Source organism: Oncorhynchus masou, chromosome 26, assembly GCF_036934945.1.
Source record: "Oncorhynchus masou masou isolate Uvic2021 chromosome 26, UVic_Omas_1.1, whole genome shotgun sequence".
Lineage (NCBI taxonomy): Eukaryota > Metazoa > Chordata > Actinopteri > Salmoniformes > Salmonidae > Oncorhynchus > Oncorhynchus masou.
This window is the reverse complement of record NC_088237.1, coordinates 1568643-1592977: the sequence shown is the minus strand read 5'-3', so window position 1 is coordinate 1592977 and position 24335 is coordinate 1568643. Positions and strand designations below refer to the sequence as shown.

General features: G+C 42.4%; 1 protein-coding gene across 5 annotated transcripts in view; it reads right to left on the bottom strand.

The window, feature by feature from the left end:
- LOC135514624 (DISP complex protein LRCH3-like) overlaps positions 1-24335 on the bottom strand; it is a 94666-nt gene that overhangs the window by 27852 nt on the left and 42479 nt on the right. For all 5 annotated transcript variants that reach the window (XM_064938059.1, XM_064938060.1, XM_064938057.1 and 2 more), the window contains exons 7-13: positions 23597-23690; positions 12095-12215; positions 11219-11358; positions 9258-9334; positions 2661-2700; positions 2282-2440; positions 1934-1981 (exon numbers count right to left, since the gene is read on the bottom strand). In XM_064938059.1, the coding sequence (XP_064794131.1) occupies positions 1934-1981; positions 2282-2440; positions 2661-2700; positions 9258-9334; positions 11219-11358; positions 12095-12215; positions 23597-23690 (679 nt within the window). The remainder of the gene's footprint in view (positions 1-1933; positions 1982-2281; positions 2441-2660; positions 2701-9257; positions 9335-11218; positions 11359-12094; positions 12216-23596; positions 23691-24335) is intronic.

Below are 24335 nucleotides of genomic sequence, written 5' to 3'. Positions count from 1 at the left end.
AAAATATAGCCTACCTGACATGAGTGAAATGAACCGGCGGAAAAGTGGCAAGCCTTTTTTGTGACTTTCTCAGATCATTAATAGCCTATTGTCACGTCATGCAGCCCATATATATTTGGACTTCTAAGGCATTCTATGGTTTATATCATTCACAACTAAAGTTGCCAAATAACTATAAATCTAGTGTATGGGACCTGTTTCAAATTATCACTTTTACGCTCAACACAACCATAGCATCCTATGACGGTGGCTCATTGAAAGTGACTGAGCTCTTCAGACAGGCCATTCTACTGACAATATTTGTCTATGGAGATTGCATGGCTATGTGCTCCATTTCACACAAATGTCAGCAAAGGGTGTGGCAGAAATAGCCAAATCCACTCATTTGAAGGTGTGTCCAATGGATTTATTGTGGTGGTGTATGATTGAATTGATTTATTAGACTTTTTAGAAATGTAGATGTTCCAAAGGTGCGCATCAGCGTCTTGTTTGGATACCTGGAAATGTTAAACATGTTGTGAATTAACAGCAAATTACCGTGAGACAGGCAGCTTTTGCATGACAACCAGCTGATAGGATACATACATGACCGCCACCACCCTAGATGCGGTGCAAATCACATTATTGTGGGAACACCTCCTCTTAGTGTGAATTAGGCTGTTTGAGAAGGTTTGAATCCTAAGCAACCTGCATACATATTGTTTGAAGTATAATAGACCAACATAGCTGCTGTGTGCATGGGTGTAGCGCATGTGAATTTACTTTCATTTTCCGCTTAAGACCAATGCCTACATCTCTCACTTACAACTTCATTTTTAATTATATTATAGGCCTAATTCAACTGGGGATTATTCACCACATGAGGAAGTGGAAACACATAAGCTTGGTCGCCAACTCTACATATAACACTTACTGCTTATAGCCATGTATTAATATAACAGTAAATGTCCCCCAGAAAACTCCCCCAATGAGTAGTGCACTTGTGATGGCCGATGTGCAACTTCATGTGCTCGGTATTTCAAAGCCATATCAGATAATCTGATTGTAAAACAGTGTGCTTTGAGCGCAATAATAAAAAATACACCTACAGAAATCTGAGACCCTCCTCTCATTAATACGGACAACTAGACGTTTCCAAAGTTGTTTGTCCACGCAATTGCATTTTGAAATGTTATACAATGACAAGGAGCCCACACGAGGGGGTAGAGCGAGTGTGAAGCTCGCTCATCACAGCAACCGGCAACAACAAAACAGGCAGGCACAGCAGCAGGGCAAACGTTTTTATTATGAATCATGAGGATAATGCACTTTGCTATTTAACAAGTTCATGGTTTTATCCACCCCGAAAATAGGACGTTTTGATTGCGGTGACCAGCTAGAATGTGCAGCTCGAACCAGTGCGACCAATAAAACAAATTAAACTGGCACAACGAAGTTAAAGGGTCGCAAAATGTGACTGAATGGTGGAAGTCTGAAGCCCAGCATTTAGCACAGATTTTTTAGAGTAGGGACAAAAAGACAACACATTGCTGGGGTCGTAGATGTTTTGTCTTCACCCTGAAGAATCAGTGATGGTATAACTGGAGAGGGGAGGGAGGGTGAAGGTAGGCACGTGACCACAATAGGAGCAAAAGAGAAGGATGATGCATGTGTGGGGTGAGGTGGAGGGTTAATGGAGGACAATTGAAAGGGAGATGAGATAGAATGCATGGGAGGAATGGACAGGGAGGAATGGACACTGGACATGACTCCTGAAGACTATGCGTGGTCATGTTTACGGAGAGCCCCTGTGAAATTGTATTAAATCCTAGTTATACCTTGAACCTTTCATGCCAACACACATTGACTCACCATGGAGAACCCTTCAGAGATGGAAAACAAAGCCGAAAAGGAAAGAGAGGGAGGAAGAGAAGAGAACAGTGTGTGGACTCACCTCGTTCTCTGTGGGACTCAGCTTGGTAGGGCTTTGAGATGCTTTGTGCTGTAGAAACCGAGAAGAGTCTCAGTAACACAGAACTCTCCAAAAGTCTAATTGTTTTTTTTAAGCTCACAACTCGAGCTACTTGGATTTGAGATCGGAAAATGAAGCGCTAGAGAATGTCACTTTCATTTGAGGCCATTCATATTTATCTTTTACATTTTAAAACATGAAGACTGCTATAGATACATACACAGCATGTGTCAGCACTTTCTATGATCAAGTCCCCTCTAACTCACTGCACACAGAGATAGAAGAGCAAGACATAAATCAATAAGAAAACTGAATAGTAGTCAGAGGAACCTTGACGTAGGTCATGACGGCGTCCCGCTGCCCTGAGCGTGACTTCTGCCTCTCCTCCTCGTACCGCAGTGCGGCCAACTGGGCCATCCTCCGCACGCGCTCCACCCCCCCACCCGGTGCCCCGCTCGGACCCGCACCAACCCCAGCCCCTGAACCTCTCTGAACACGGAGAGAGAGGAAGAGGGAGGAAACAAAACAAAGAGAGGAGAGAAAGGAAGGAAGATAGCAAACAGAAAGACGGAGAGGAGGAAGTGAGGAGTTGGAAAGAGGCGGTGTCGACATTTAGACTCATTTAGACTTTAAAACATGAAAGTAGTAATTGAAGTAGTAATAATATGTACTGGAAGCTGTACACAGCATTTAGACACACTTGGGTTACCTGATTATGAGAGGCAGAAGAGTCTGGATCATAGGCAGTCCTGAGGGGGGTGGGAGACAGATGGGGGAAGAGGGTTAGATGTGTGATCTAACTCAACACAGATTATACATCTTTATTTAGACTGGAGATTTTATGGTCTGTTGGGGACAGTCATTTCTTGAGTCCAAAAACGTTTGTGAAAAACTGAACAGAGACACGACAACACAGACTGAGAATCTGCCAAAGAGCTGGACTCGTGTTTGTGAGTTATACATCAGTAAATGTCCCCCATAAAACTCCCCCAATGAGGAGTAGTGCACTTGTGATGGCCAATGTGCAATTTCATGTGCTCTGTATTTCAAAGCCCTATCAGATATCGTGATTGTAAAACAGTGTGCTTTGAGCGCAATAATACAAATTACACCTACAGAAATGAATGTTCCCTCAAAACATTTTCGGCACTGACTGAGCAAATTTCAGGTCTGCTGAGCGCAAACTTGTGAAAATTCTGTGCAACTTCCAGTGCGCATTTACTGTGAACACTGAAGATGTACCCACTTTTAAGTTACAGTTTTAACACTTGCCATGCACAGCTCCGTTTTCCTATTTTGTTGCATTACAACCTGTAATTTAAATGGAATTTTACTTGGATTTCATGTAAATGGACATACACAAAATAGTCCAAATTGGTGAAGTGGAATGAAAAAAATATTTTTTTCAAAAAATTATAAAAAATAAAAAACAGAAGTGGTGTGTACATATGTATTCACCCCCATTCCTATGAAATCCCTAAATAAGATCTGGTGCAACTAATTACCTTCAGAAGTCACATAATTAGTTAAATAAAGTCCACCTGTGAGCAATCTAAGTGTCACGTGCATCTGTCACGTGATCTACAGCCGCGGCCAAAAGTTTTGAGAATGACACAAATATTAATTTTCACAAAGTCTGCTGCCTCAGTTTGTATGATGGCAATTTGCATGTACTCCAGAATGTTAGGAAGAGTGATCAGATGAATTGCAATTAATGGCAAAGTCCCTCTGCAATGCAAATGAACCGAATCCTCAAAAACATTTCCATTTCAGCCCTGCCACAAAAGGACCAGCTGACATCATGTCAGTGATTCTCTCGTTAACACAGGTGTGAATGTTGACGAGGACAAGGCTGGAGATCACTCTGTCATACTGATTGAGTTTGAATAACAGACTGGAAGCTTCAAAAGGAGGGTGGTGCTTGGAATCATTGTTCTTCCTCTGTCAATCATGATTACCTGCAAGGAAACACGTGCTGTCATCATTGCTTTGCACAAAAAGGGCTTCACAGACAAGGATATTGCTGCCAGTAAGATTGCACCTAAATCAAACATTTATCATCAAGAACTTCAAGGAGAGCAGTTAAATTGTTGTGAAGAAGGCTTCACGGCGCCCAAGAAAGTCCAGCAAGCGCCAGGACCGACTCCTAAAGTTGATTCAGCTGCAGGATCGGGGCACCACCAGTACAGAGCTTGCTCAGGAATGGCAGCAGGCAGGTGTGAGTGCATCTGCACACACAGTGAGGCAAAGACTTTTGGAAGATGGCCTGAAGTCAAGAAGGGCAGCAAAGAAGCCACTTCTCTGCAAGAAAAACATCAGGGACAGACTGATATTCCGCACAAGGTACAGGGATAGGACTGCTGAGAACTGGGGTAAAGTCATTTTCTCTGATGAATCCCCTTTCCGATTGTTTAGGGCATTCGGAAAAAAAGCTTGTCCGGAGAAGACAAGTTGAGCGCTACCATCAGTCCTGTGTCATGCCAACAGTGAAGCATCCTGAGACCATTCATGTGTGGGGTTGCTTCTCAGCCAAGGTGTGGGCTCACACACAACTTTTCCTAAGAACACAGCCATGAATAAAGAATGGTACCAACATATCCTCCGAGAGCAACTTCTCCCAACCATCCAGGAACAGTTTGGTGATGAACAATGCCTTTTCCAGCATGATGGAGCATCTTGCCATAAGGCAAAAGTGACAACCGAGTGGCTCGGGGAACAAAACATTGATATTTTGGGTCCATGGCCAGGAAACTCCCCAGACCTTAATCCCATTGAGAACTTGTGGTCAATCCTCAAGAGGCGGATGGACAAACAAAAACCCACAAATTCTGACAAACTCCAAGCATTGATTATGCAAGAACGGCCTGCCATCAGTCATAACACTGCAAATATTGACTATTTGCATCAACCTCATGTAATTGTCAATGAAAGCCTTTGGCACACTGAAATGCTTGTAATTATACTTCAGTATTCCATAGTAACATCTGACAAAAATATCTAAAGACACAGAAGCAGCAAACTTTGTGGAAATTCATATGTGTCATTCTCAAAACGTTTGGCCACGACTGTACACCTGTCCTGAAAGGCAGGTCTGCAACACCAAACAAGCAGCACCATGAAGACCAAGGAGCTCTCCAAACATGTCAGGGACAAAGTTGTGGAGAAGTACAGATCAGGGTTGGGTTATAAAAAAACAGAGCACCATTAAATCCATTATTAAAAAAATAGAAAGAATATGGCAGCACAACAAACCTGCCAAGAGGGCCGCCCACCAAAACACTCAGACCAGGCAAGGAGGGAATAAATCAGAGGCAAACAAGGAGACCAATGATAACCCTGAAGGAGCAGCAAAGCTCCACAGCGGAGATTGGAGTATCTGTCCCTAGGACCACTTTAAGACGTATACTCCACAGAGCTGGGCTTTATGGAAGAGTGGCCAGAAAAAAGCCATTGCTTAAAGAAAAAAATAAGCAAACACGTTTGTTGTTTGCCAAAAGGCATGCAGGAGACTCCCCAAACAAATGGAAGAAGGTACTCTGGTTAGATAAGACTAAAATGTAGCTTTTTGGCCATCAAGGAAAACACTATATCTGGCGCATACCCAACACCTCTCATCACCCAGAGAACTACATCCCCACAGTGAAGCATGGTTGTGGCAGCATCATGCTGTGGGTATGTTTTTACATCAGCAGGGACTGGGAAACTGGTCAGAATTGAAGGAATGATGGATGGAGCTAAATACAGGGAAATTCTTGAGGGAAACCGGTTTCAGTCTTCCACAGATGAGACTGGGACGGAGGTTCACCTTCCAGTAGGACAATCACCCTAAGCATGCTGATAAAGCAACACTCGAGTGGTTTAAGGGGAAACATTTAAATGTCTTGGAACGGTCTAGTCAAAGCCCAGACCTCAATCCAATTGAGTATCTGTGGTATGACTTGAACGATTGCTGTATACATGCGGAACACATCCAACTTGAAGGAGCTGGAGCAGTTTTGCCTTAAAGAATGGACAAAGATCCCAGTGGCTAGATGTGCCAAGTTTATGGAGACATATCCCAAGAGACTTGCAGCTGAAATTGCTGCAAAAGGTGGCTCTACAAAGTATTGACTTTGGGGGTGTGAATAGTTACGCATTTGTGTTATTTCTTGTTTGTTTCACAATTTTAAAATATTTTGCATCTTCAAAGGGGTAGGCATGTTGTGTAAATCAAATGATACAACCTACCAAAAATCCATTTTAATGACAGGTTATAAGCTAACAAAATGTCTTGCATGGTTTATTCTGTTTCGGTACGTTGCGTTGAAAGTGTAATATTGCGTTGATTCGATCACAACTACCACAGTAAAGGGAAACGTTGATAGTGTTAACAGGGAAAACTCTAGAACAGTGGTCACCAACTTTTTCTGAGTCAAGATCACCGAGTCAAACTGCAAGCAGAAATCCACTGCTCAGATTTTTTTTTGCGTGACTTAAAAAGTGTAAGCCTACGCAACATTAACCAATTAAAAACAGTTCTGTAGCAATGGCCCAATACATTATCACTGCATATTATCTTTGCTTGAATTGCCCTGGCAATGAATGCATTCCTGTTCGGGGTAATAAATAAATAAATAAATATATATATTTCAAAATTTAAGGTAGGCGAAATGATCACACCAGTGATAGATCCGTTGTTGTTTTACTTGTGAAGCCCAAGTGAGTGAGCATACATTTAAATAATAATTAGCTTTTTATTTTACTGTGCTGATGGTGCCTTTGTAACGGATGTGAAACGGCTAGCTTAGTTAGCGGTGCGCGCTAAATAGCGTTTCAATCGGTGACGTCACTTGCTCTGAGACCTTGAATTAGTAGTTCCCCTTGCTCTGGGCCGCGGCTTTTGTGGAGCGATGGGTAACGATGCTTCGAGGGTGACTGTTGTTGATGTGTGCAGAGGGTCCCTGGTTCGCGCCCGGGTATGGGCGAGGGGACGGTCTAAAGTTATACTGTTACACCTGCATCTGATGGTCAGTCTCAGTGGAGGGAGATAGCAGTAGACTGAGGGGTCAGTCTCTCAACATCCCTCCACTCTCCCTTTCCTCCACTGACACAGACCAAAAAGGGACACAGTCTTCCAGCTGATGGCGAAACTCAACTCACACCGCATTATTTCTGCCTCGTGCACAAATTCATGTTATTCCTCCTATGAACAGAGAAAGTGAACACTTTCCTACTCCATTACTGCTGCTGTTCTGGTTGTAGATCTGAGCGGAAATAGGAAGAATGTGCATTTTATGGCTTATAAAAGTGTTGAATAAAGTGTTGACAGTGCTGAAAAATAACTTAAACATGAACACACTCATAAAACAGCAGCTCTTTGCTGCATTCGTTGAGTCTCTCTCTAGTCATGGTTTTAAACGTTTTGAAATCTCACAGTATCAACTTTACTGTAGACACGGTCATCTGAGCCATCCGATTGGCCAGCGGTAGGACTATAGTGCACTTGACTTGTTCTCCGGGCCCACCGGGAAGGCAGAGATTGTAATGTCAGACACATGAAATGGTTCAAAATGGCAGCAGTTTGCCTACACGCGTGTAGGGCAGCTGAATCGGGTGTACCTACCGCCAACAGCCCGTTACAAAAAATAAATAGGAACACTGACGAATAAAACTAAAATAATCGTCCGATGGCATTGAGTAGTGCACCACATCAGTCACTGGCTTCATCAATAAGTTCATTAATGACGTCGTCCCCACAGTGACTGTACGCACATACCCCAACCAAAAGCCATGGATTACAGCCAGCATCCGCACTGAGCTATAGGGTAGAGCTGTTGCTTTCACGGAGCTGGGCTCTAACCAAGAAACTTATATGAAATCCCGTTATGCCCTCCGACGAACGATCAGACAGGCAAAGTGTCAATACAGGACTAAGATTGACTTGTACTACACCGGCTCTGACGCTCGTCGGATGTGGCAGGGCTTGCAAACTATTACAGACTACAAAGTCTGATCTGCCCAGTGACACAAGCCTACCAGATGAGCTTAAATAACATGCTACAAGATGTGCTTGAAGCACGTTATTTAATTCTCAGCCATTTCTTCTGTTAATGCAAGTTATTGCTAGTTTGACCACCAGAGGGCATCTTTGAGAAGCATTTGATCATCTTCCATATTGGTATTACCAGAGAATTTAAAACCTTTCTTGAAATAACATAGAATATGGGATTGATTTTAAGAAATTTGGCTTAAAAAAATGTGATTAATACCATGGTGCTTCTATTCCGAGAAAAACGAAACCCTCAGGATGGAATGGAAAATATGGCACTGTACAACGTGACGGCCGGGAGTAGGCTACAGCATGAGGATTGGAGGATTCTAAATGGTTTGCCTTCATTAGACAACTTTGTTACAATATTTCTTTAAGTCAGTTATATTTAGTCAATAGTAATTCATTATGGATCCATAACTAAATCAACATCTGCGGCAGGGTAGCCTAGTGGTTAGAGCATTGGACTAGTAACCGGAAGGTTGCGAGTTCAAACCCCCGAGCTGACAAGGTACAGATCTGTCGTTCACTGTTCCCAGGCCGTCATTGAAAATAAGAAATTGTTCTTAACTGACTTGCCTGGTTAAATAAAGGTAAAATAAAAAATAAATAAAAAATTTGAATGAGTATTTTTATCATTATTTTATTAACGAAAGCATAAAGATGCTGATGAAGAAATACAGTATATGCTTTTACATTTGGATAATAAAGCATTCGAAGCATTTTGAAGATATAAGCCACCTGCATATGTTTATTGTTTATTTATTAAGACTCCTGAACAGCTAATCAAATGGCTACCCAGACTATTTGCATTGTTCACCCCTCTTTTACGCCGCTGATACTGTCTGTTATCATCTATGCATAGTCACTTTAAATCTACCTATATATACATATTACCTCAATTACCTCAACGAATTGGTGCCCCCGCACATTGACTCTGTACCGGTACCTATGTATAGCCTCGCTACTTTTTACTGCTGTTCTTTAATTGTTATTTTAATTTTTTAATGTATTTTTTTATTACGTAACACCTACTTTTCTTAAAACTGCATTGTTGGTTAAGGGCTTGTAAGTAAAGTATTTCTCTGTTGTATTCTGCGCATGTGACAAAAATGTTGATCTGAAGTTCAAATCTCGTGCTTCTCTCTTGTGGGCTGATATTTCTGTGCAGCAGTCTTGGGAGTACTGTTCGTGTGCGCAGCTTAGAGGGAACATGGGTTGTAGGTCAAGTTACTAGATAGATAGATAGATAGGGTGTGTGTGTGTAGGTCTTCATACCGGTTCTGCAGAGAATTGTTTCGCCTGGGGTCGTCTGTCCTCGAGTCTCTGGGGGAGTTGGACTTGACTGGAGAGCCCTACAAAGAGACAGTCATCAACACACCACAAACACACCAGGGGTGGGTTCAGTTCGGTTCAATGTTTGCTATGTTGCGTGAAGATTTGTACTGACTGACACGATTCCCCAAAATGGTGCAAACCATTGGTTCAACAGCCTTTGAGGTATGTTTGCGAGTGTGGCCTAATCAATATGGATGTGACCATTTCAAATTGCAAAACTCAAGGACACCATACACAATCGCTTACTGGGTCACCATAATCAGGTTCTTCAACTGGTCATTCAGAACAGTAGTCTCTGTTGAATTAAATGTTGCATACCCTTCTGTTGTGATGAATGCACCTTCTACATACAGTCCTGTGCACACTGGCCAGTCGTACACACACGCACACTCATGAACACACACAGTTGGCAGAGCTTGGAGCTTGTATGGGCGTGAGTGATTCCCACTGGGGCCACAAAATGTATGACTAAATCCCTTTGGACAAGTGTCTGCTGAATGGCATTTATATCACACACACACATATAAAATGTACACTGCTCAAAAAAATTAAGTGAACACTTAAACACAATGTAACTCCAAGTCAATCACACTTCTGTGAAATCAAACTGTCCACTTTGGAAGCAACACTGATTGACAATACATTTCACATGCTGTTGTGCAAATGGAATAGACAACAGGTAGACGTTATAGGCAATTAGCAAGACACCCCCAATAAAGGAGTGGTTCTGCAGGTGGTGACCACAGACCACTTCTCAGTTCCTATGCTTCCTGGCTGATGTTTTGGTCACTTTTGAATGCTGGAGGTGCTTTCACTCCAGTGGTAGCATGAGACGGAGTCTACAACCCACACAAGTGGCTCAGGTAGTGCAGCTCATCCAGGATGGCACATCACGTCCACAGGTGGGGGTTCACAGGTGGGGGTTGTGCTTACAGCCCAACACCGTGCAGGACGTTTGGCATTTGCCAGAGAACACCAAGATTGGCAACAGGTGGGGGTTGTGCTTACAGCCCACTGGCGCCCTGTGCTTCCCAACAGATGAAAGCAGGTTCACACTGAGCACATGTGACAGACGTGACAGAGTCTGGAGACGCCGTGGAGAACGTTCTGCTGCCTGCAACATCCCCCAGCATGCCCGCTTTGGCGGTGGGTCAGTCATGGTGTGGGGGGAGCATTTCTTTGGGGGGCCGCACAGCCCTCCATGTGCTCACCAGAGGTAGCCTGACTGCCATTAGGTACCGAGATGAGATCCTCAGACTCCTTGTGAGACCATATGCTGGTGCGGTTGGCCCTGGGTTCCTCCTAATGCAAGACAATGCTAGACCTCATGTGGCTGGAGTGTGTCAGCAGTTCCTGCAAGAGGAAGGCGTTGATGCTATGGACTGGCCCGCCCGTTCCCCAGACCTGAATCCAATTGAGCACATCTGGGACATCATGTCTCGGATGCTTTAGTCCAGGTCTGGGAGGAGATCCCTCAGGAGACCATCCGCCACCTCATTAGGAGCATGCCCAGGCGTTGTAGGGAGGTCATACAGGCACGTGGAGGCCACACACACTACTGAGCCTCATTTTGACTTGTTTTAAAGACATTACATCAAAGTTGGATCAGCCTGTAGTGTGGTTTTCTACTTCAATTTTGAGTGTGACTCCAAATCCAGACCTCCGTGGGTTGATAAATTTGATTTCCATTGATCATTTTTGTGTGATTTTGTTGTCAGCACATTCAACTATGTAAAGAAAAAGGTATTTAATAAGAATATTTCATTCATTCAGATCTAGGATGTGTTATTTTAGTGTTCCCTTTATTTTTTTGAGCAGTGTATGTACGCATGACCAACTCTTTGGACAAGTGTCTGCTGAATGGCATTTATATCACAGACAAATACATGTAACACACTTACCTCTCTGGTGACACGGCGCTCAATGTAAGCCATGAACTGGGAACTGAGGCTGATTGTTTCTGCTACTTCTCCTCTCCTACCCTCCTCCTCCTCTCCTGTACAACTGTCTATAAAGTCAATCTGCTCCAGCTCTGCCTCTACTACAGACAGACAGATGGATAGACAGACAAGACAGAAAGGCAGATTACACACAAGTTCAGAGTAAAAAGAAGCAAGATGTAGAATATACACTGAACAAAAATATAAATGCAACAATAAAGATTTGAGTTACAGTTCATCAATCAATATAAATTATTTTATATTTTAAATTATTTAGGCCCTGATTTGTGGATTTCACGACTGGGAATGCAGATATGCATCTGTTGGTCACAGATAGTATCTGGTGTGACCACCATTTTCCTCATGCAGCGTAACACATCTCCTTCTCATAGAGTGGATCAGTCTGTTGATTGTGGCCTGTGGAATGTTGTCCTTAGCTTATGACTACCCATACCATAACCCCACCGCCACCATGGGGGGTTACGTTGACATCAGCAAACAGCTCGCCCACAAGACACCATACACATATGCCACTCGTACAGTTGAAACCTGGATTCTAACTGCCTGTTCAGGGGCCGAATCAGGCCGAAACCTAATCAGCTCATGGATTCGACCTTGTAACCTTTTGGTTACTTGTCCAACGCTCTAACCACTAGACTACCTGCCACCTTTTGCGCCGTGTCATATGCCAAACAGTCTAGCATGAGAAGGAGTCTCAGGGAGTGAAATGCTGACACAAAGACTGGTACCCAGGCTAGAATACAAGGGAATAAAACTATAAATACAGTACATGACACTACAGTTCACACACACAAACAGACATGCGTTGATTCTCACATGTGCCGTTGGTAACAGGATGGGAGCCAGACGTCCTGTGCTCCTCCCTCTCCCTCCGCTGTCTCTGTTCTTTGGTGATCTCTGCCACACGCAGTGGCAGGTCCGACAACTCATCCGTGGGCTGTAGGGATGAAAGAGAAAATAGTTAGGAGTGAAAGTAACACCTGGAGAGATTAGCTTCTACATAAGTGTGAAATATGGCACTAATTTGCAATCATAGAACCTGTGCGACTGCCCTTTATTGACATTAGGGATGTCCCCGACTAACAAAAATCATCTGTTCTTTCAACCAATCGATTGGTCAACATTTGTAAACGTGTGTATTTTTTCATACATAGATACATACATACCTATGTGTTTTAATAAAATAAACTATACAGTGGCTCTTCCTTTAAAAAGTTGCGTCACACTGCAGGATGCTGCGGTATGGTAGAGCACGTTACAGTGCACAATGTCATTGTATTATACTGTCAGCCATTGTTGCTGTTAATACCGTTAATGCTCATAGAAACCACCAAAGGGCATCGATGAGGGAGTCTTTATGAAGCTTGCTTACGTTCCTAGATAATCCTACAGAGCTCCATGCAGGCCAGACGTTTTGATCGCTGTACCCTATCTGAAAGAGCATAACAAGTGAACTCATTTTGTTGACATGAAGCAACCATAGCCTCAGCTACTACAGCACAGAGAACTACATATTAAAACATGCCATTCTGTTAGTTTTGAAAAAAATTGTCTTAATATGATGTACATTTCTTATGACCTTGCTAAACAAAATATGAACGGATTTCTTTGTGATTGTATATATTAAACTGATTTATTAGACTGGCGGCTATTGGCAGGCTACTCGTTGAGTCCCAACTATTCTACTGCATACCGCACAGAAGACCTTCATGGAGCTTTGAAGATGAAATGCTCTCTACATTTCTGTCTTTTATGATATTTCTCTTAATGTAGGCCTACTGCAAGAGTGTAAAATACACATATTTGGGTAAATTCAGGGCCAGGCGGTTTCAAGATTTTTATTGAAATGACATGGAGCTGTCGGACTAAGAGACCTGTTTTTATTGATCTTTTATTTAACAAGGCAAGTCAGTTCAGAACAAATGCTTATTTTTACAAAGACGGCCTAGGAACAGTGGGTTAACTGCCTTGTTCAGGGGGAGAATGACAGATTTTTTACCTTGTCAGCTGAGGGATTCGATCTTGTAATATGTCATTTTAACCGGTACATAAATTACCTTCAGACGAGTCCCGTGACACTTATGGGGGTCGTAGAGCAAAACTGAGAACAGATCTTGTAATCTTTCGGTTACTAGTCTAACGCTCTAACCACTAGGCTACCTGCCGCCCCAGGTAGCCTAGTTAACATAAGTATTCAGACCCTTTGCTATGAGATTTGAAATTGAGCTCGGGTGCATCCTGTTTCCATTGATCATCCTTGAGATATTTCTACAACTTGGAGTCCACCTGTGGTAAATTAAATTGAACTGGACATAGTTTGGAAAGGCACACACCTGTCTATATAAGGTCCCACAGTTGACAGTGCATGTCAGAGCAAAAACAAGCCATGAGATCGAAGTAATTGTCAGTTGAGCTCCGAGACAGGATTGTGTCGAGGCATAGATCTGGGGAAGGGTACAAAAACATTTCTGCAGCATTGAAGATTCCCAAGAACACAGTGGACTCCATCATTCTTAAATGGAATATGTTTGGAATCGCCAAGACTTTTTCTAGAGGTGGTTATCCTGCCAAACCGAGCAATCTGGGGAAAAGGGCCTTGGTCAGGGAGGTGACCAAGAAGCCAATGGTCACTCTGACAGCTCCAGAGTTCCTCTGTGGAGATGGGAGAACCTTCCAGAAGGACAACCATATCTGCAGCACTCCACCAATCAGGACTTATTGGTAGAGTGGCCAGACAGCAGCCACTCCTCAGTAAAAGGCACATGACAGCCCGCTTGGAGTTTGCCAAAAGGCACCTAAAGACTCTCAGACCACGAGAAACAAGATTATCTGGTCTGATGAACCCAAGATTGAACTTTTTGGCCTGAATGCCATAAGTCACATCTGGAGGAAACCTGGCACCCTCCCTACAGTGAAGCAAGGTGGTAACAGCATCATGCTGTTGGGATGTTTTTCAGCGGCAGGGACTGGGAGACTTATCACGATCTAAAGATGAACGGAGCAAAGTACATGGAGATCCTAGATGAAAACCTGCTCCAGAACACTCAGGACCTCAGACTGGGGCGAAGGTTCACCTTCCAACAGGACAACAACCCTAAGCACACAGCCAAGACAACACAGGAGTGGCTTCTGGACCTGAAGTACCTGAATGTCCTTGATTGGCCAGAGCCTGGACTTAAACCTGATAGAGGTTTAAGAGAGACTTGGAAATAGCTGTGCAGCGACGCTCCCCATTCAAGTTTTGCATTTGCCTTTATTAGTGAACCCTATTAGCTGCTGCCAAGGCTCCTCTTCCTGAGGTCCAAATACATTGAGGCATTTACGTCAGACATAAAAGATGAAATAGCACATCATAAACATTATTAGACCACTTAATATCTACAATACCACCATACAACAATATTACAATGTACAAGTGAAGGGTACGTGTGCTGTGTGTGTCTTTTTACAGAGCACGCTGTTCCATAAGGTGTAGTATTAACTGTTTTTAGTGTGCTAGTGTGTGTCTTTTTACAGAGCACGCTGTTCCATAAGGTGTAGTTTTAACCGTTTTTAGTGTGCTAGTGTGTGTTTTTACAGAACACGCTGTTCCATAAGGTGTAGTTTACTGTTTTTAGTGTGCTAGTGTGTGTTTTTACAGAGCACGCTGTTCCATAAGGTGTAGTTTACTGTTTTTAGTGTGCTAGTGTGTGTCTTTTTACAGAGCGAGCTGTTCCATAACGTGTAGTTTACTGTTTTTAGTGTGCTAGTGTGTGTTTTTACAGAGCACGCTGTTCCATAAGGTGTAGTTTTAACCGTTTTTAGTGTGCTAGTGTGTGTTTTTACAGAGCGAGCTGTTCCATAAGGTGTAGTTTTAACCGTTTTTAGTGTGCTAGTGTGTGTTTTTACAGAGCACGCTGTTCCATAAGGTGTAGTTTACTGTTTTTAGTGTGCTAGTGTGTGTTTTTACAGAGCGAGCTGTTCCATAACGTGTAGTTAACTGTTGCTAGTGTGTGTCTTTTTACAGAGCGAGCTGTTCCATAAGGTGTAGTTTACTGTTTTTAGTGTGCTAGTGTGTGTCTTTTTACAGAGCACGCTGTTCCATAAGGTGTAGTTTTAACCGTTTTTAGTGTGCTAGTGTGTGTTTTTACAGAGCGAGCTGTTCCATAAGGTGTAGTTTTAACTGTTTTTAGTGTGCTAGTGTGTGTTTTTACAGAGCGAGCTGTTCCATAAGGTGTAGTTTACTATTTTTAGTGTGCTAGTGTGTCTTTTTACAGAGCACGCTGTTCCATAAGGTGTAGTTTTAACTGTTTTTAGTGTGCTAGTGTGTCTTTTTACAGAGCACGCTGTTCCATAAGGTGTAGTTTTAACCGTTTTTAGTGTGCTAGTGTGTGTTTTTACAGAGCACGCCGTTCCATAACGTGTAGTTTACTGTTTTTAGTGTGCTAGTGTGTGTTTTTACAGAGCACGCCGTTCCATAAGGTGTAGTTTTAACCGTTTTCAGTGTGCTAGTGTGTGTTTTTACAGAGCGAGCTGTTCCATAAGGTGTAGTTCACTGTTTTTAGTGTGCTAGTGTGTGTCTTTTTACAGAGCACGCTGTTCCATAAGGTGTAGTTTACTGTTTTTAGTGTGCTAGTGTGTGTCTTTTTACAGAGCACGCTGTTCCATAAGGTGTAGTTTTAACCGTTTTTAGTGTGCTAGTGTGTGTTTTTACAGAGCGAGCTGTTCCATAAGGTGTAGTTTTAACTGTTTTTAGTGTGCTAGTGTGTGTTTTTACAGAGCACGCTGTTCCATAACGTGTAGTTTACTGTTTTTAGTGTGCTAGTGTGTGTTTTTACAGAGCACGCTGTTCCATAAGGTGTAGTTTTAACCGTTTTTAGTGTGCTAGTGTGTGTTTTTACACAGCGCGCTGTTCCATAAGGTGTAGTTTACTGTTTTTAGTGTGCTAGTGTGTGTTTTTACAGAGCGAGCTGTTCCATAAGGTGTAGTTTACTGTTTTTAGTGTGCTAGTGTGTCTTTTTACAGAGCACGCTGTTCCATAAGGTGTAGTTTTAACTGTTTTTAGTGTGCTAGCGTGTGTCTTTTTACAGAGCACGCTGTTCCATAAGGTGTAGTTTTAACCGTTTTTAGTGTGCTAGTGTGTGTTTTTACAGAGCACGCTGTTCCATAACGTGTAGTTTTAACAGTTTTTAAATCTTCAACACCGCTTACAAAAAACAAGTAGTGATGAAGTCAATCTCTTCCACTTTGAGCCAGGAGAGATTGACATGCATGTCATTGATGTTAGCTCCCCGTGTACATTTAAGGGCCAGCCATGTTGCTCTTTTCTAGACCAACTGTAATTTGCCGAAAGTATGTCCCTCTTTGTGGCACTTGACCATATGTCTGGTCCAGGTGTGACAAAGCTTGGGCCTGTAGGACTTGTTTTGTTGATGCAATATCAAGAAAACAACGCAGTGCTTTATTACGGACATACCTTTCCCCATCTTAGCTTCCATTGCATCAATGTGTTTTGACCATGACAATTTACAATCCAGGGTTATTCCAAGCAGTTTAGTCACCTCAACTTGCTCAATTGCCACATTATCCAATTAGTTGAGGTTTCTGGTTTAGTGAATGGTTTGTCACAAATACCATACTTAGTTTTTGAAATATTTAGTACTAGCTTATTAATTGCCACCCATTCTAAAACTGAATGCAGCTCTTTAAGTGTGGCAGTGGTAGCTGATGTGTAAAATGTTGAGTCATCAGCATACATAGACACAGGCTTTACTCAGTGCCATCATTGTAAGGCCCTAGTTATGTTCTTGCTTTGACAAAGTAATTTCTTAAGATAATTATTAATTTAATGTGATTAGTTATTCATTTACATCTGTCCCTTATATTAAAGCGGAACTGACAGCGTTTTAACTACATTGCAGAAATAAAAACAGACAATCACAATATCTGTCAAAAATATAAAATCCCCAGTTTATGCTACAAAACCAACTTGAGGTTTTAAAAATAACCTATTTGACTCAACATTCCATGATGTACACTAAGGCATTATTGTCAGAATAGATGGATGCAGTTCAATGCATGAATAATATAATTCAACAATACATTTCATGGTAGTCCAAATAATATTTCTATCAGGTTGCAATTCACTGCTGCCTCCATTCTGGATGCACTATTTCAGTTTCAATGACTCAATATTCTGACAAAAACACGCACATGTGACTAAGGCTGGGAATGTCAATACAATCAGCATAGCAATGATCACAAGTCAGTCATAACATGACTAATAGGCTAGCATATCTATTTATATAACAAGCTAAAAACACAGAGCCTAACGTTAGATGCACTACATTCAGTAGTAAGTATCTGGTCAATAACAAAAGTTTCTCAATACTTGTTATATACCCTTTGTTGGCAATGACAGAGGTCAAACTTTTTCTGTAAGTCTTCACAAGGTTTTAACACACTATTGCTGGTATTTTGGCCCATTCCTCCATGCAGATCTCCTCTAGAGCAGTGATGTTTTGGGGCTGTTGCTGGGCAACACGGACTTTCAACTCTTTCCAAAGATTTTCTATGGGGTTGAGATCTGGAGACTGGCTAGGCCCACTCCAGGACCTTTAAATGCTTCTTATGAAGCCACTCCATTGCCCGGGCGGTGTGTTTGTGATCATTATCATGCTGAAAGACCCAGCCACATTTCATCTTCAATGCCCTTGCTGATGGAGGTTTTCACTCAAAATCTCACGATACATCGCCCCATTCATTCTTTCCTTTACACGGATCAGTCGTCCTGGTCACTTTGCAGAAAAACAGCCCCAAAGCATGATGTTTCCACCCCCATGCTTCACAGTAGGTATGGTGTTCTTTGGATGCAACTCGGCATTCTTTGTCCTCCAAACACGACGAGGTGAGTTTACCAAAAAGTTCTATTTTGGTTTCATCTGACCATATGACATTCTCCCAATCTTCTTCTGGATCATCCAAATGCTCTCTAGCAAACTTCAGACGGGCCTGGACATGTACTGGCTTAAGCAGGGGGACACGTCTGGCACTGCAGGATTTGAGTCCCTGGCGGCGTAGTGTGTTACTGATGGTAGGCTTTGTTTACTTTGGTCCCAGCTCTCTGCAGGTCATTCACTAGGTCCCCCCGTGTGGTTCTGGGATTTTTGCTCACCGTTCTTGTGATCATTTTGACCCCACGGGGTGAGATCTTGCGTGGAGCCCCAGATCGAGGGAGATTATAAGTGGTCTTGTATATCTTCCATTTCCTAATAATTGCTCCCACAGTTGATTTCTTCAAACCAAGTTGCTTACCTATTGCGGATTCAGTCTTCCAAGCCTGGTACAGGTCTACAATTTTGTTTCTGGTGTCCTTTGACAGCTCTTTGGTCTTGGCCATAATGGAGTTTGAAGTGTGACTGTTTGAGGTTGTGGGCAGGTGTCTTTTATACTGATAAGTTCAAACAGGTGCCATTAATACAGGTAACGAGTGGAGGACAGATGAGCCTCTTAAAGAAGAAGTTACAGGTCTGTGAGAGCCAGAAATCTTGCTTGTTTGTAGGTGACCAAATACTTATTTTCCACCATAATTTGCAAATAAAATCATTAAAAATCCTACAATGTGATTTTCTGGAATTTTTTTCTCATTTTGTCTGTCATAGTTGAAGTGTACCTATGATGAACATTACAGGCCTCTCATCTTTTTAAGTGGGAGAACATGCACAATTGGTGGCTGATTAAGTACTTTTTTGCCCCACTGTATACACAAATGGTATGTGGACACCCTTTCAAATGAGAGTTTGGGTTTTTCAGCCACACTTGTTGCACACAACTATGCAATCTCCATAGTCAAACATAGGCAGTAGAACGGCCTTACTGAAGAGCTCAGTGACGCAACGTGGCACCGTCATAGGATGCCACCTTTCCAACAAGTCAGTTGGTCAACTTTCTACCCTGCTAGAGCTGCCCAGGTCAACTGTAAGGGCTGTTATTGTGAAGTGGAAGAGTATAGGAGCAACAACGGCTCAGCCACGAAGTGGTAGGCCACACAAGCTCACAGAACGGGACCGCCGAGTCCCTGCAGTGATTGCAGTGATTTAAGTAATCAATTTCTCTCACAGAGCTGTTAGTTTTTCATTAAGAACCCCTCCTGTTCTCCACTCATTATCTGTATTACTTGCACCTGTTTGAACTTGTTACCTGTATAAAAGACACCTGTCCACACTCTCAATCAAAACAGACTCCAACCTCTCCACAATGGCCAAGACCAGAGAGCTGTGTAAGGACATCAGGGATCAAATTGTAGACCTCCACAAGGCTGGGATGGGCTACAGGACAATAGGCAAGCAGCTTGTTGAGAAGGCAACAACTGTTGGTACAATTATTAGAAAATGGAAGAAGTTCAAGATGACGGTCAATCACTCTCGGTCTGGGGCTCCATGCAAGATCTTACCTCGTGGTGCATCAATGATCATGAGGAAGGTGAGGGATCAGCCCAGAACTACACGGCAGGACCTGGTCAATGACCTGAAGAGAGCTGGGACCACAGTCTCAAAGAAAACCATTAGTAACACACTACACCGTTATGGATTAAAATCCTGCAGCGCGCGCAAGGTCCCCGTGCTCAAGCCAGCGCATGTCCAGGCCAGTCTCAAGTTTGCCAATGACCATCTGGATGATCCAGAGGAGGAATGGGTGAAGGTCATGTGGTCTGATGAGACAAAAATAGAGCTTTTTGGTCTAAACTCCACTCGCCGTGTTTGGAGGAAGAAGGATGAGTACAACCCCAAGAACACCATCTCAACAGTGAAGCATGGAGGTGGAAACATTTTCTGCAAAGGGGACAGGACGACTGCACCGTATTGAGGGGAGGATGGATGGGGCCATGTATTCCTTCCCTCAGCATCTCAAGGTCCCGGAGTGGCCTAGCCAGTCTCCAGACCTGAACCCAATAAAATAAAAAATTATGAGGGAGTCCGTATTGCCCAGCGACAGCCCAGAAACCTGAAGGATCTGGAGAAGGTCTGTATGGAGGAGTGGGCCAAAATCCCTGCTGCAGTGTGTGCAAACCTGGTCAAGAACCACAGGAAACGTATGATCTCTGTAATTGCAAACAAAGGTTTCTGTACCAAATATTAGGTTCTGCTTTTCTGATGTATCAAGTACTTATGTCATGCAACAAAATGCAAATTAATTACTTAAAATTCATTTGTGATTTTCTGGATTTTTGTTTTAGATTCCGTCTCTCACAGTTGAAGTGTACCTATGATAAGAATTACAGACCTCTACATGCTTTGTAAGTAGGACAGTCTGCAAAATCGGCAGTGTATCAAATACTTGTTCTCCCCACTGTATATTTTAAGAATATCATGGAATATAATGTAATATTTTCGTTTCTCCATGCTTGTCTAAGAGTAGCACGAAACAGTGCCAAAATAGAAGTCCAGACTTTAAAAAAAAAAAAAAAACAGCTGAGTGATTGTATTCTGAATAAAGGTCAAAACAATATAAAAAATAAAACATAACCCAGCTAATAGCTATAATGATGCTGTACAACATGACCATGTTTGTTTGAATGAGAACTTTCCAGTAGGCAACAACTTGTCATGACAACTTTGTTACAATATTTCTGCAATTCACTGATATTTATTCCCATAGTAATTCGTTATGGATCCATAATAAAACATCGCCATTTTGAAAGAGTATTTTTAATCATTAATTTATTAATGAAAGCATAAAGATGCCATTATTAGTTACATTGTTTTAGTTTGACCGTGTACACTGGCACTAGGAACAGAACAGCGGGAACGTTTCCCTAGTCTGCGCCATTATTAGTGCAATGCCCCTTAAATATTTTGGAGATTTCGTTTTCAAATAATGTAAAATGAGCGAGAAAATGGCCATTCTTGAACATGGGGTGAGATATGGTTACTAATTTGTAAATCAAGCCAGTTTGTTATTGAATTTTTTTTATTTCTGTTTTTAGAGGGAGAGAAACCAGAAACCCACAGTCATCTCATGGGTCTCCCAGTCAAGTCCAGCACAGTATTGAACCAGCATCTGTAGCAACACAGCTTGCACTGCTATCCAGTGTTTTAGACCGTTGCGCCACTCAGGCGCTGTACAACGTGACCTGTCGAGAGTGGCCTACAATACCACAGTAAGAGCAAAATAATCCTAATAAAATAAAAGAATAATACTGAAGTCGTGCACAATTATCAGTTTCAATTTCGGTTTATGTCGCCCATTCATTGTCAGTTAGAGACACAGTAGGACCTGAAAGGATAATCAGTGCTCTAACTCCCCCTTGCGCTGGTCTGGAGCAATGAAGTGGTGATGCAGGGTACCGTACTAAACCACAAATGATCTCTTAAGTACTGCGGGGTAAGCTCGCAACTTTTAAAGGAGGAAACATTAACTGCCGGTGTAAGCAACGTAAGCACAAGAACTGATTGTCAGGAGCTTCATGTAGGAAAAGCCAGCCTTTTCATGTTTGTTTCATCAATAGGACTGTACAGTTCCCAAATGGAAGAGGACTCCGGTGGTATTTGCAGAAATCCATTCAGGTGTATTTTGGCGAATGCGTTCTAAATGATCTAAAGTCTCGCTGTTGCTACTGCCTGTAAAGACACAGTCCAGTTCAAAATGAATGATGGCAGGCCCTACTGCTGTAAACACACAGTCCAGTTCAAAGTGAATGAGGGCCGGCCCTACTGCTGTAAACACACAGTCCATGTCAAAGTGAATGATGGCAGGCCTTACTGCCTGTAAACACACAGTCCAGTTCAAAGTGAATGAGGGCAGGCCTTACTGCCTGTAAACACACAGTCCAGTTCAAAGTGAATGAGGGCAGGCCTTACTGCCTGTAAACACACAGTCCAGTTCAAAGTGAATGAGGGCAGGCCTTACTGCCTGTAAACACACAGTCCAGTTCAAAGTGAATGAGGGCAGGCCTTAGTGGAAAATGGCTTGTTTGCATGAAGGCCTACTGTTGCCCTGATTGGCTATGGCACACCAGTCTGCGTAGACTCCGCTCCTGTACGAGATAAAAACATTTATCTACTGCAGTGTCTATAAATTGTCAAACCGCATGGCCGCTTTCCCTCTCTATATTGCTATAGAATTTTCACAAATGCCTTGGTATATGTAATTCCCAAATATTTTAAGAATTTATGAAAACATCTAAAAAAATGAATAAAATGCATACTACCGTTAAGTATCATTCTTCATGGGAGTGGATATGAACAGATTATCAGTTACACTTTAATGTCAACCCTGAACTAAATTATCATTTTAATATGTTGAAACTACTCAATTTAAAAGATTTTTATCTCAAGAAACATTGAACATATAATATTAAAATCATAGTGTAAAAGCAGGTGAGCTGGTTCTACTCATTTTGACAATTTTCTGTTTTTTATTGTGGTAGAAAACTGAGCGTGTCAAGCATTACACATCAACCCTGTTAACCATAGAATGATAGGATGGAAATGTTAACAATTTACATTTTTATGTGACGCTGGCATTTAAATGGTACCTCCCTGTTGCAGACAACAAGCTTCCATTTCCCCTCTCACAAGGGGATTTATGTATGATTTTAGATGAAAAAATGAATCCTGTTCAGTTCAACCCTGTTACTTTAATGGAACTTAATACTGTACGTTTTATTAAAGGATGTGAAATGATATACAGTACCAGTCAAAAGTCTGGACACACCCTCTCATTCCAGAGTTTTTATTTTCTTAATTTTTTTTACTATTATCTACATTATAGAATAATAGTGAAGATATCAAACCTATAAAATAACACTTATGGAATCATGTAGTTAAGGAAAAGAAGCCAAGTGCTCAGCATATGTGAGAACTCCACATAAGTGGTTAAGAGAAAGCCAAGAGTGTGCCAAGCTGTCATCAAAGCAAAGGGTGGCTACTTTGAAGAATCTCAAAAATAAAGAACCCGATGGTCACTCTGACAGAGCTCCAGAGTTCCTCTGTGGAGATGGAGAACCTTCCAGGTGACTACCTCATGAAGCTGTTTGAGAGAATGCCAAGAGTGTGCCAAGCTGTCATCAAAGCAAAGGGTGGCTACTTTTAAGTATCTCAAATATAAAAATGTTGAAAAATGTTTTGTTTTTTTAATTATAAAAACCCTTGAATATGTAGGTGTCCAAAATTGACTGGTACTGTATTTACATTTTGTTTTCAGTAAGTTACACAGTCCAAAATAGACTATTTTGTGAAATGACTCAATTACTAGGAGGACCCAGAGTTATTTGTAATCTTACCTCTGTGACTGACCATCTTGTGTGTGTGTGTCTGTGTGTGTGTGCGCGCGTCTCACCTCGTTGCCTGACCATCTCTTGTCTCCACTGTCCACGCTGTTGAAGCCAGAGTCCAACGCTCCATACGGCCGGCCAGGGTACAGCTCCTCCACACTAAGAGTACAGAAGATAAGACCAACTTTAAGACAAAGACCTGGGTCAAAACACAATGTCAAATGCATTCAAACAGTTTCATTATTTAAGCCCTGCTAAATGAAGGAAGAACTTGACCCAGGTACGGAGTGTGTCTAGGAGGAGTGGACATGTCTCTCTGTAATAGTATGGGGGCGGGGCCTGCATCAATATGTGAGGAAGGGTGTGTGTCTAGGAGGAGTGGATAAGTCTCTGTAATAGTATGGGGACGGGGCCTGCATCTTTATGTGAGGAAGGGTGTGTGTCGAGGAGGAGTGGATAAGTCTCTCTGTAACAGTATGGGGCAGGGCCTGCATCAATATGTGAGGAAGGGTGTGTGTCTAGGAGGAGTGGATATGTCTCTGTAATAGTATGGGAACGGGCCTGTATCTATATGTGAGGAAGGGTGTGTGTCTAGGAGGAGTGGACGTGTCTCTCTGTAATAGTAGGGGGACAGGGCCTGTATCTATATGTGAGGAAGGGTGTGTGTCTAGGAGGAGTGGACGTGTCTCTCTGTAATAGTAGGGGGACGGGGCCTGTATCTATATGTGAGGAAGGGTGTGTGTCTAGGAGGAGTGGATGTCTCTCTGTAATAGTATGGGAATAGTATCATGTGACTGTGGAGGA